Genomic DNA, 13,811 nt, shown 5'->3' on the forward strand with positions numbered 1-13,811 from the left:
AGTCTAGTGTCTGCTGCCCTCCTCAATGAAAATGCTGGCCCACTAAAAACCACTCCAAGGTAAGTGTACGCCTCTGTATATTCCACAGTCTCCTGGCCGTATGTGAATGCTGGCGCTGATCTCCTGATCCACTGTGGGGTGGTATTAAATACCATGACCTTGGTTTTACCAAGGTTGACGGACAAACCACTTTCCTGAGCAAACCTATTCAAAGCATCCAAGTGACGTTGCATCCCTTCCGGAGAGTCGGAGATCAACACAATATCATCAGAATATAACAATAATGGAATCCATGTCCCTGCCAGCTGTGCACCTCTATCACCATCTCTCTCAATGTAGTCAGAAACCTCATCCACATACATACCAAATAGAGTAGGAGAGAGCGGGCAGCCCTGCTTCACCCCAATAGTGGAGTGAATCGGTGTGGATAGACCCTCTGAGGTGCGTACCTGCCTCACTACTGACCTGTATAATGCCATGACCCTCCAAATGAGCTCTGTGGGTACTCCCATCTGCTGTAATCTGCGCATCAATCTAGCTCTAGGCACTGTGTCAAATGCTTTGCGGAAATCCACAAAGCTACAATAGATCCGTCTCCCATGCGATCTACCCTCCTCAATGATGGCTCTCAATGTCAAGATATGGTCAAGAGTAGAAAAACCCCTCCTGAACCATGCCTGCCCGGCTGTGCGTATCCCCTCCCTCTCTGCCCATCTACTCAGCTGCTGCTCAAGAATAGATGTGTACAACCGTGCCAATGTGTGTCCAATCATGATAGTGCGATAATTCCCAGGCTCCATAGGGTCTCCTGACTTGAAGATAGGTACAATGGTAGATAGGCTCCAAGTATCCGGCAAGCCCTCACACATGGCACGGTTAAACATCACTGCTAGAAGCTCTGCTAGTACATCTCTGGCATGCGTGAAATGCTCAGCCACTAAACCATCATGATCATATGCTCTCCCAGTCCTCATCCTGTCAATGGCCTTCCTCACCATCTCCGCGGTGAAAAAAGCACATGTGTGTGGGCATGGATCGGGAGGGGCGGGAAGGGGGGGCTGCTCAAGAACTGTGTACAGAGATGATGCGTATTGGCCCCAGTCCTCTGTAGAAGTGATGGCAGGGAGGGAAGAGTGCTCCTGAAAGAGGCGCCATGCCTCACATGAGTCCTGACTCAAGAACAGCTGATATAGATCCTGCTCTAGTTGAGCCAAAAATGCCCTCTTCTTCCGCCGCACTAGGCATCGGAAGTCAATCTGTGACTGTCTGTGAGTGATGTCCCCCAAAAGCACCTCCCTCTGAAGTCTAGCTCTAGTGTCCCGGCATTCCTCATCATACCAATTGTTCTGGGACATGCTCCCCGAACGGCATCTCTGCTCAGACTGGGTATGTGGGTATGCCTCTGCTGTTGTATCATGTAGTGTCTCTGTCAATATAGTAGTAAGCTCCTCCAGAGGTCGCCCTGGCTCCTCTGTGCATAGGCGTCTGTAGATCCCATCTATGTATACAGAGGTTGTCTCCCGCGTGAAGGTGTAGCGAGTAGGGGCTACTGTCCGTAGCCTGTGTGCTACACTAAACTGAAAAGAGATGGTCATTGACACAAGAGCATGATCCATTGCCACACCAACAGGTCTGGGTCCAACCGTGAGATCCTGGATACTAGAGATGAGGCTCGGCTGTGCCATGACATAATCCACTGTGCTGGCTCCATGTCTGTGTGGAAAGCATGTAAAACCCCCTGAAGCGGGAAATCTCTGTAGGCCATTCAAGATGGCCAATCCATGTGCCGTCCCCATGTCTATCAAGTGTAGTCCATACTCAGTGTGTTCTCCATCTTGTGATAGTCTGGATAGGCCTGTCTCTGCAGCATCCAGATCTCTCAGCATCTCCTCTGAAGTATCATAAAATATTGTCTGATGATGGGCAGTCCTAGCGTTGAAATCCCCTAGAATGATGATGTCACCATCTCTAGAGAACTCCCATATGTCATCATCCAAAATAGAGAAAGGGGACTGTCTTCTGGGAAAGTAGCAAATAGCAATGTAAAGATATCTATCTGTCTCTGCTCTCAGTCTCACCCACATGTACCTAGCTTGCTCATCTCTGCGGGCTATATGTATCAATGGCTGCAACTCCTCCCTGAATAACACTGCCACTCCTCTTGATCCTCGCCCTCTGCACTCTAATCGTGTCTCCTGTCTATAGGCAGTCTCCCATCTATATCCACTAATGTGAGGCATAGACTGGCCAAGGGCCTGATGTGTCTCAGAGTAGAAGACAATGTCTCTTCCCCTAAAACTATCCTCAAAGGCGCCCACATCAAGTCGCATAGATCCATTACAATTCCACGTGGCAACTTTGAGGGTGGTCCCATGGGTCTCGCACCGTCATGTGGAGCGCCGCTCTACAATCACAACCCGGCCATCTCTGTAGAAGGCCGTCTTTCCCTTCTCCCTTGCCGCTTGAATCTCTGGCATTACCTCTCTCATATGCGCAAGCTGTGTGAGAGTGAGGTCATCTCCAAGAAATATGCCTGTTTTCTTTAGTGTAGGACGCTTCTTCAAGAAGTCCTTCTTTGCCTCCATGGATGGGAAACAGATGATTAGAGCTCTCCCTTTTGAAGTCTCCTCATTGCCTTGTGTCTTCTTCCCCACCCTCCATGCCTTTGTATGAGTAGCCTCACTACCCATCATGCGGAGAAGTTCATCAACTTCCCCTTCCACCTCATCTCGGTCTTTTAGACCGGTTACTCTTATATGCAAAGCTCTAGTTTTCCTTCGTTGTTCTTCCTCTAGAGTCATGTTGATGATTGTAGGAGTGGTGACATATGTGGTATCTTTCCCTTTGCCTTTCTTAACGACTTCTATCCACTTCTCAGCCTCATCCGCCTTCTTTTGCGTCTTCGAGATCACATCCATCCACGAAGACGTCTTTACCATCTTTTGTTTCTCCTCCTCTTTGATCATCCGTACCTGCTCTTTGATGACCTTGATTTCCTCTACTACCGAAGGCTGGAATCCCCCCTCCTCTAGTCCACTGCTCGCTCTATCAGCAAGTTCTCGCTTGAGAGCTGAGACCTCTTCTTTAAGTGCTTGGGAGTCCGCCTTAAGTGCTTGTAGCTCTGCGTGCAGGTCTTCTTTCTCTTTCTTCCACTGCGCGCCTTCGTTGAGAAACATTTGAAGAAGGTTTGCCTTTTCTTTCCACCATCCCTCCATATCAATCGTACATTTTTGAGATTTTCCTTTTCTGCAAATTTCTGTCAATGCTGAAATTTATGTACTTCTGAAATTCTGAAATTTCCCTGCAGGTCTGCAACTCGTGAAAAATGTAAATGTAAATTCTGTATTTTCTAATTCTGCAGGTCTGAGTAAATTTTGTAGGTCTGAAAAATTTTCGAAAAATTTTCAGGTGTGACTGCCCGCTATCTGCCCTGTAATGCACCTGCGGGCTTTGGTGGGGGGGGGGGGGGGGGGGGGGGGGGGGGGGGGGGGGGGGGGGGGGCGCTGTCCAGCCACGAGTAGGGGGGGGCGACGTACTGTCACAACAGGCACAGTCCAGCTGGTGAGAGAGTAAGCGCGCTGCCTGCTGAGAGAGAGCGCGTGGGGCTGAGTGGGCTGCGTGGGCAGCGCTCAACAGAGCAGTAGGTGGCGTGGGCAGCGCTCAACAGGGTAGGTGGCGTGAGGCAGTCCAGCAGTCCAGCGCTCAACAGAGCAGGTGGCGTGGGCAGTCCAGAGAGAGAGAGAGAGAGAGAGAGAGAGAGAGAGAGAGAGAGAGAGAGAATGAAATGAAATGTTTATTAACGTCTACAAAAGGCCTAAAAGACCTATGAGACCAATATTATCCAATAAATCACATACTCATCAGGTGTGTCAAAGTGTCCAAGACAAAAATAAAGTACAATAAAGTAATGAAGTAAAGACTAAACCACTAAAAGAAGGGGGGGGGGGGGGGGGGGGGGGGGGGGGGGTCCCTAGTGTAAGGGCAGCCTGTTGAGCTCGAGGTGGCTGGTATAGGGGGTTGTCCTACTGGGCCTGGTCCTGTCCTCTGTCATCACATGAACTCTCACACGTGGGGTGGGGGGGGGGGGGGGGGGGGGGGGGGGGGGGGGGGGTCGTCCCTAGTGTAAGGGCAGCCTGTTGAGCTCGAGGTGGCTGGTATAGGGGGTTGTCCTACCTGGCCTGGTCCTGTCCTCTGTCATCACATGAACTCTCACACGTGGGGTGGGGGGGGGGGGGGGGGGGGAGAGAGAGAGAGAGAGAGAGTACCTTCATGGAAAGATAGGGAGTCTCATCGGCACGTGCAATAAGGCAAGCACCCAGGACTGGCACATAGAAGAAATCAGCCTCTTCAGCATTTAGTGTTCGATGTGGACTATTTAACAAGCCCTCATACAAAGCAATCTGCAAACACAAAGAGCCTCTTTACCATCACCTATGCAAAATGAACCAGGTCACAAGCTCTTAATTGAGGTAATGTTCATAATGAAAAGCAGAACACCTTAAGCAGCACTTTAGGCTTGTGGGATGTCTGGTCAGGTCACATGAGGATGACGAGAAAAACTATCCCAGTGATAGACACAGAAGGGAAGAACCCGCCAAAAAAGTGTCTCAGAAAGGGAAAGAGATCTGGAACATTAGAAAACCCTGGCAGGGAAAGACAATTTTTTGGGTTGATTCACTTAGTATTTCAAAACCCAAGAACCCCGGAGAAAAAATATTCCTTTCGTAGAGATGCTCAAGTAGTCTAAACTGAGAGATACAATACCTTTGAGCCCAATTTTCTGCTTGCAGTATGTAGTTGCAGTGGAGAATTAGGAACGGATGAAGGTTTGTTTGTGACACTTTCAATAAGAAGGTCCCTTCTTTCACAGGGATGGTTGCAAGAGGAAAATCCATGGATGTCTTATGGAGGACATGGGATTTTGGTGGCTCTCTTGCTGGAGTGTTTATGCCTTCTATGAGACAGTGACGAGTAGAGTGCAAGCTACCACTGGGGTGAAGCAAGGACGTCCACTGCCCCCTATGCTATTTGGACTTTACATGGATGAGACTTCCAAATATATTGCCCAAGGGGTTACCGAAACATTTGAAAGCATTAGAGACCTTCTGCACAGATAGAGATCTTAGGGTCAACTTGCAAAAGACCAAATTCATGGTCTTTAACACCTCAGCAGTGTGGGTGACAAGATCTGCATATTTGTTTACATCTGGTGGGGAGCCAATTGAGTATGCCATAGAGTCTGTATATTTGGGGATTAATTTCAAAGGGCCATGTTTTGCTCGGCGAGACACATCGGAGGCTCGACTTGCATGAGCACATGTAGCACTTGGTGCGTTGAGAGGCATACAGTTTCATGAGCCACGAACCAAGCTATGGCTTTTTGATACCATAGTTACCCCACAGTTCTCTGTGGGCAAGCTATCAAGAGGTCCAAGCCTCTACCATACACGCAGGCCACCATTGACAGAGATTGATGGCCAGAGAAGGAGTATTATGATCGACACAAGCATATGGAGAGACCATTGGTCATGATGCTATCACAGATGATAAGGGCGAAGGCCTCAAGAGACAACTCTGCACGAGATCATTCCTACAGACATCAATGCATCACCCATGGTGGTGCAGGCCTTGCTTCCAGGAGTGACCTACCTCCACAGATTGTGGACCCTCCCTCGAGATAGATACCCACGACTAGCCTTGGCCTCATCCAAGCAGCTAGCAGCCAAGGGTGACTGTCACAAAACGGGAGCGTACACGAGCACTTAGAAATCTGAAAAATAAAATACTTTGCAAAAGGGAGAGAAGGGAGAAGATCGACACAGTATTGGGGACCAGAAGACGGGCTGGTCCCCCCCCCGTTAAGAGTATTCTTTTATTCAGGGAGAATTCTTATACAAGCAAGAGAACCTGAGGAAACCCCTCCGTTATGTAATCTTAGACCCGAAGGTCGTGCTTTCCCGTAAAGGGCTTGGGCACAAGGCCGTTCCTTCTCGTAAGGGGCTTTGGCCCGAAACTGTACTTTCTCGTAAGGGACTTAGGCGTGAAGCCGTACTTCCCGTGAAGGGCCTTCCCGTAAGACGGGAGATTCCTGCAAAACAAACCACACAAAGCAACAATTCTCAATGCGTATCAACACCTTATACCTGTCGCTCCTTGCTCAGAGAATCGACCTCCGTAAAGTCGTCACGCGAACACTTGCAATTTCCGTCGCCAATCTCTACTCCAGAATCCCAGCGCTAGCACTTCCTGCTGCTCCCGGCTTCCCAAAACTGGAACGCTGGCTTACCCTTTTATAGGGTTTGGCACCCGGCGGGAATAAAGTCGAAAAAGCAGAGCTGGGCGCTCCCTAGAGAGAGGAGAGAGAGAGATCGCAAAATCAGCCCCCCCCCCTGCGTAGCTTTTTAGCGCTGCCTTTTTTTTGAGGGACTTGCTTTATTTTATTAATAAAGGCCTGGTCACTTAAAAGTGACCGGCCACTTTAATAAAATAAAGTGTGAACCTGTTCAAACTTTAAAAACTCACTTAGTTAATGAAAACAATGCTACACGGACACATTCCGGGCGTCCCCGGGTGCAGGACACGACACAGATGCAATGCAGACACAGACTCCTCGCGGGAAAACATCTGTCCTCCCGCGGTTGTTCCTGCTTTTCGTAAAAAGCTTCATTGAACCCATCTTTATTCTTGTGCTTGCGTTCTTACGCGTATTTTCTTACTCAGTTCGGATTTCCTCCTTGGCCTACGGGATGCCCCCTTACTGATGCACCCTTCACGCACCCGTCATGTGACGCATCAGGGGCACTCGTAACCCGGACCTTTCCACCGAACTTACGGAAACTCCTTTGCGATGTTTACCGTCACCCATCAAATGACACATCAGAGTTGCCCGTTCTTGATGGCAGTTCCTGTAGCTACAATCTTTTAACAGTTCTTAGTGCACATAATAAAATATCCTAAAAAGAGATTAATCATTAAAAATAAGAACATAGTCCAATTACCAACATCCCTCTGGCTTCTAAACAGTTGACCTCAATTGTAGTGCTTGGACGTATACCTCCAGTATCTCGGGATAAGCTGCTAATTCCTCCTGCGTCATCCACTGAGCATCTAGATTCGAATAGTTCTTAAACTTAACCAAATACTTTCGTGTTATCTTTCCGGATTTGAGAGACCGCTCCTAATGATTTACTATTTGCTCCGGTTGGAGTATTTCTTCTGTTTCCTCAACCTAAGGAGGTTCCTCAGCACTAGGCTGGCTTGGAGGCGGTCCCACATACGGCCGGAGTAAACTGACATGGAAAGAATTATGGATCTTCCAATTAGGCGGTAGCTCTAATCGGAAGGTGACATCATTCACTCGCTCAGTAATCTTAAACGGCCCATAATAACGGGTAGAAAGTTTTACCACTTTCCCCTTATGAGACACTTGTTTCTTAAGTCTGTCTTGCCTTCTCAAACTTGAGTAAGACTAACTGTCCGACTGTTAAGTCGAGATTCCTCCTGTGCTTGTCTGCAGCTTTCTTATGCTTTTCCTGAGAGCGTAGAATAGCTCTCCTAACTTGCCCGTAGGCTGTGTCCAAGTCCCGGAAAAATTCATCCGCTGCAAAGATCTTATCCTTGTTAAAAGGATGGGTGGAAGCAAAGGCTTACCATAGAAAATCTCAAAAGGTGTTTTCCCCGTCGATGAGTGTATGGTATTGTTATACGCATACTCGAAAAGAGGCAAATATTTCTCCCAGTCATATTGCCGGTCTGACACATAAGCTTTTAACATATCCAATACTGTGGAATTGGCTATCTCACTTTGCCCGTCCGTTTGAGGATGGTAAGCAGATGAAAAATTCAGCTTCGTACCAAGGTTATCCATCAAGGCACGCCAAAAATTTCCTGTCATGCGAGGATCTCGATCACTCACAATAGACTTAGGCATTCCATGATGCTTAAAGATCTGTGTTAGAAACACCCTAGCCATATGATCTGCTTCGATCGTTTTCTTGACTAGTATAAAGTGTGCTTGCTTGCTAAACCTGTCCACAATGGTCCAGATTGCGTCATTTCCAGTCTGAGTTCTAGGGAGGTCCATGATGAAGTCCATGGCAATACTTTCCCAAGGTTCATTAGGCACAGGCAAAGGTTGTAGCAACCCAGGCGTCTTATGCCGATCATACTTCACTTTTTGGCAAACCAAGCATTCCCTGACATACTTATCAAGATCTGTTTTAAGGCTAGGCCAAAAGAAATATCTTTCCATTGGTAAGGTCGTAGGGAGAATGCCCCGATGTCCCGCATAAGGCGAAGCGTGTGCTTCATCCATGATCTTCTTTCTTAATGGTTCCGCCACACATATGGCCTGATGGTGGTAGAGATAACCGTCCCAAATGGAATAGGGAAACTCATTCTCTCCACGATGTAGCTTTCCCCAAATGGTGGAGAAGTCTGGATCATTCGGATATAAATCCGGTAGTGCTTCTAATTCTTGGTGATACACCGAAGTGATAGCATTCACCCTTGGCCGCCTAGACAATGCGTCTGCGACTACATTCTTACTCCCAGTCGTGTGAAGGATCGGGAAGTGAAACATAGACAAAAAGTTTGCCCATCTCATCTGTTTCTCAGATAGTTTCCTTTGCGTAAGAAAATACCGCAAACTCTGGTGATCAGTCTTGATCACAAAATCCGCTCCTAGAAGATAGTGCTTCTAGTTGGATAAGGCGTGAATCACAGCCGTGAGTTCCTTTTCATAGATTGGTGCATGCAACTCTGCATCCTTAAGCCGTCTACTTTCGTAAGCCACTGCATGGCCTTCTTGGTTTAACACTGCTCCGATGCAATCGCCTGAAGCATCGCAGTGAACCTCAAATGGTTTCCTTAAGTCAGGCACTATCAAAATAGGTCCACGGCTTAGCAAGTACTTGAGCCGATCAAAAGCTCCTTGTTGTCTCGATCCCCGTCTGAAAGGAATCTTCTTCTTTGTCAAATCATGAAGTGGTCCTGCTACACGAGCAAATCCTCGGACAAACCTTCGATAATATGAACATAATCCCAGAAAGCTACGTACATCATGTACCGTAGGGGGAATAGGCCAATCTTCTACCACTCAGATCTTGGCAGGATCCACACTCACTTGATTGTGAGAGACTATATGGCCGAGATAGTGTATCTCTGAGAGAAAGAACTCGCTCTTCTTTGCATTCACATGCAACTCATGCTTTCGCAATTCTTGAAACACTAAGTCCAAGTGCTTCCGATGTTCCTCTTCTGACTTAGAGAAGATGAGTATGTCGTCAAAGAATACTCCTGTAAAAGCTCGATATGGGCTGAAAATGCGGTCCATCATGCGATTGAACGTCGCAGGAGCATTGGTCAAGCCGAAAGGCATTACCAAAAATTCATATAGTCCAAAGGTTGTGCGGAAAGCAGTCTTATGGACATCCTCAGGGGCGATCCGTATCTGATGATACCCACTCTTTAAGTCTATGCAACTAAAGACACTTGCACCCTGCAACTTATCAAGTATATCATCAATCCGAGGGATCGGAAAGCGATTCTTGGCTGTGATCTTGTTTAAAGACCTATAGTCTATGCACATTCAAAACGTGCCATCTTTCTTCTACACCAGTAGAACTGGAGAGCAGTAGGGTGAAGCACTTGGCCGTACTAACCCTTTCTCTAGAAGCTCGTTGACTTGCTTCAAAATTTCCTCTTGCTGAGCAAGACTTACCCGATAAGGGGGTTGATTGGGAGGCGAGCTACCCGGTGTGAGATCTATGCGGTGCTCTTCCGGGCGTACCGGAGGGAGTTCATCAGGGAGTGTTTCCGTGAAACAATCTTTGTACTTTTCAATAAATTGAAGACGCTTAATTTCCAGACTAGAGAGAGAGTCCCTACTAGTTTTATCCTTTTCACGTGCAAAAATCAAGTAAGCAGAAACACACTTCTTCATTTCTTTCTTAATGGAGATATGACTTACAATTAGGAACTGCCAATCTCCTGCATCAGCTTGAATCTTTATTTTCTTACCCCCATGATCAAAAGTGAGGGTCTTTTCCACATAATCGGGAATAGGTGTCATGTGGAAGTGCCATGGCATACCCAAGATGATATCACATCCCTCGATGGGTGCCATCAAAAATGATTCGCGGTCCTTGTACTCGCCAATCCGAAGATTGAGCTGTCCTTGCACGGGAGTTGCATTGGTTGTCAACCCCTCGAATGCCGATCCTGATGTAACCGGTGTGCCAAGCTGAGCCGGTGTGAGGCACAATCGTTTCGCAGTATCCAGGGAGATTAAGTTATCCGTGGATCCTTGATCATAAAGAATCAGTACTCGCTGGTTGTTCAAAGACCCCCAACCCTTCAGAAGTTGACGCTTCCCTTTCTCCATTTCTGTGTTTCCTTGAACATCTGGAATTGAGTTCGAGCTTGGTGGTGCGGGTTCCTTCCTTGCTTTCTCTTGCCTCATAGAGGCTTGCTCTTGCCGTTGCTGCTTTAGCGGGCAGTCCGGTTTCATATGTCCTTTCTCGCCACAGTAGAAGCATCTTCCTTCCTCTCTAAAAGTTTGAAGTTGAGTAGGAGAAAGATACTTAGTTCGCTTGCCAGTGCCCTCTGGCTTCTTAGAATGATCATCGTCCCTAGATGGAGGACGTTTTCTTCCTTGGCCCCCATGGTCATCGTAGACCCCTCTTTGTCTTGCACGGTAAGTGCTATGCTCCATTTTTCTAAGCGTCCTAGTTGAGTGCAAATCCTCAGCAATGATTGCTGACTCCATCATCCTTTGAAGAGTATCATGCGGATACACCTTCATACTCTTTCGAAGCTGCGGTTGGAGACCCGCTTCGAACTTTCTTTTCTTTTCCTCGTCGGCAATCTTCATTAAGGGAGTGACCTTCAGAAGAACCGACCAATACTTGTCCACATAAGTCATTACTCTTTCATGTTCCTTCTGGGCAAGCCAGTCCCATTCCTTCCGTATGTCCTGCTCGAAGTCAGGTGGAAGAAATTGTTCATAAAATTCAGATTTGAAGCGCTCCCAAGTTCTGGCCCGAGAACCTTCCAGAATCTTGGCTAACCACCAATTACTTGCCGTTTCCTTGAGGTGCATCCCCACATGGCGTAATTTGGATCTTTCTGTGAAGTGCCCATTGGTAAAGGCGACTTCAAACTATCTGATGAAGGACAGTGCATTGGAGATGTCTCTCCGTCCGTTGTAGGTTTCGAACTTGATGTCCTTGTCGCCCGATTTGAAGACTCTCATGCGATGTTGAGACTTACGACCATGCTTCTTGAATCGAGGCTTATCTTTAGGTTGATGTAGGGTAGTGGCAGTAGTAGCGGCTTCCTTCTTCTGACGAGATGATCGAGAAGTAGAAGTATAATCAGGAGAAAGAAAGAAAGAAAGAAAGAAAGATTTTTAACGTCTATGTCAGGCCGAAATCGGCCTATGAGACAAAACAGATGTACCTGGTGTGTATGTCATCCGTCTATCGGAAAGACAAATGAAACAAAACTAATACAAAACTGAACTGAATGTAGGTAGTGGAGTATCTGAGGAGAGATGGAGCTCTATCTCTCTAGGGGTATATGCATGTCTATATGCTCAAGGTAGTACAATCATGAGAATGCATCAAGCTATCTAGCTCCATCCTGTACTAATGGGGGGATGTAAGATGTGGTACATGGGCGGGGCTGGTGCCAAGGCTACCCGGATGAAAGCTGTCGGGTCGGCCCTCATCTGAGCTACTCGCTCCTCAGTGGCACAGCGCTCCCGGGCTCGGATCTCCTCGATCTGTCGGTGGTGGGAGCTCGCGCCCCTGTAGCCTGTAACTCGTGGTCGTCGTCTAGCTCGGTTCACCTCCGCCTGTGGAAGTGTCACTCCCCTCTGAGTGTCTGGTGAGGGAGGGGCGGCAATCCTCTGAAAGAAGTCTGTGAGCTGCGACTGTCTCCCCTCTGTCTGTGTAGCTGTGTGTGGCTGTAGTAGTGTGTCCCGATGGCTCTGTATCTCTAGTAAGAAACGTCCGAGCTGTCTCTGATCTCGAGAGTCCATGATCTCTCGGAGAGTGGGCTGTCCTCTGAATAAGGCCTCATACCTGCCTCTGATCTCAGTGTATGCTCTGCATCTACATACAAAGTGCTCCTCACTCTCTACCTCCTCTGTGCAGGCTCTGCAGACTCGCTCCTCCCTGGGAACACCAGTGTGTCTCCCGATCTCAATCTCTAACCTGTGTGAAGCAACTCTCAGCTGACCAATCGCCACCCGTGAGCTATGTGGCATATATGTGTCCATATAGCGTGGTCTCTGTATGAACCCCCCAGACAATATGGTGAGAAACTGGTCTCTGTAATCTGACATCCTCGTCCCCAAGCCAGGTGACTCCCAGACTCTCCTAGTGTATAACTGCCACAGATCCTGTCTCAATACCAAGTTCCTCTCACTGCGAGAGAGGTGAATATATGGTGAGTGGGGGTCGTACTGGAATGGTGGTAGGCTCTCCATGTCAAGACCGTGTCCCTCAAACCATGCTCTGACTTGTGAGTACCATGCTCTCTCATGCCCACTCTCTGATAGCTGTATAGCTGCCTCAAATGCTCTACGAGTAAGTCTGTCAGGAGGTAGCTCTCTCATCCTCTGGAGGAAGCAGACTGTCTGGAATAGTGCCTCTACAACCATAGGTGGTGTGGCGAGCTCGGCTCTAATAATGTCATGTGGCACTGTCTTCTTGCTGCGGAGCAAGCGTGAGATCATACATACCTGTGGCCTCTCAAGCTGTGTCCACTGGTCAGCTGTCAATCCTGGTGCCCATACTGCCGCCGAGTACATCAGGGCCCGGGTGACTAAGGTGTCGAAAAGCCACCCCTTCGTGCGGGGCTCTTGAAAGTGTGCCTGGTGGCACCTCCGCTCTAGCATGGTCATAGCTGCATATCCTCGGGTGAGCCTGTCAGCAGCAGCCTGCCTCATAGTGAAGGGTCCAGGTAGGCTGGTGAATGTGATGCCAAGGTAGACATAGGAGGTGACTACATCAACTTGTCCTCCTGCTGCTGTGAAGGTGGCAGCGCTCCTCACTGCACTGGATGTGTGAAAGATCATGACCTTGGTTTTGCCAAGGTTCACAGTCAACCCCTTGTGTGTGCTGAATTCGTCCAAGGCCTCAAGATGGCGCTGCAAGCCCTCGGGTGACTCTGAAATCAACACAATATCATCAGCATATAACATGATGTGGACCGGAGTACCTGCCAAGTCGCTCCCCTCCCCCCTTGCTCGCAGTATGTAGTCGGAGATCTCGTCGATGTAGAGCCCAAAGAGTGTCGGGGAGAGTGGGCATCCTTGCTTAACACCAATGGTGCTAGCAATGGTCTCTGAAAAACCGCCTGGGCAACGAACCCGACCCGTCACCCTCTCGTAGAGAGTATATATGGCCCAAATCATCTCTGTTGGTACCCCAATGCTGTGAAGGCGTTGGAAGAGTCTCTCGCGTGGGACTGTGTCAAAGGCCTTGCGGAAATCCACAAAGCAGCAGTAAAGCCTCTTCTTCCGCGCCTTTGCCCCATAAATAAAGCAGCGCAGAACGAAGATGTGATCAGTGGTGGAGAAAGCTCGTCTGAAACCTGCCTGGCTTGGAGCTCGTAAACCCTCGGTCTCTGCGTAGCGGCTGAGCTGTGCCTCAAGTACTGCTCCATATAGCTTGGCCATCATGTGGCCAATCATGATAGTCCTGTACTTCCCTGGGTCCAGGGTGTCGCCAGATTTGTGGATAGGCACTATGGTGTGCTGTGTCCACTCCTCTGGGAAGCCCTCCCCTATAGCCCGGTTGAAG

At 48.4% G+C, this 13,811-nt stretch overlaps 1 protein-coding gene across 2 annotated transcripts in view; it reads right to left on the reverse strand.

Annotated features, from left to right (window-relative positions):
* LOC147421346 (exostosin family protein) overlaps window positions 1–13,811 on the reverse strand; it is a 149,287-nt gene that overhangs the window by 21,058 nt on the left and 114,418 nt on the right. For both annotated transcript variants that reach the window (XM_086504018.1, XM_086504017.1), the window contains exon 7: window positions 4,266–4,400. In XM_086504018.1, the coding sequence (XP_086360144.1) occupies window positions 4,266–4,400 (135 nt within the window). The remainder of the gene's footprint in view (window positions 1–4,265; window positions 4,401–13,811) is intronic.

This window comes from Adiantum capillus-veneris, chromosome 28, assembly GCF_014529385.1.
Source record: "Adiantum capillus-veneris isolate H3 chromosome 28, ASM1452938v2, whole genome shotgun sequence".
Taxonomy (NCBI): domain Eukaryota; kingdom Viridiplantae; phylum Streptophyta; class Polypodiopsida; order Polypodiales; family Pteridaceae; genus Adiantum; species Adiantum capillus-veneris.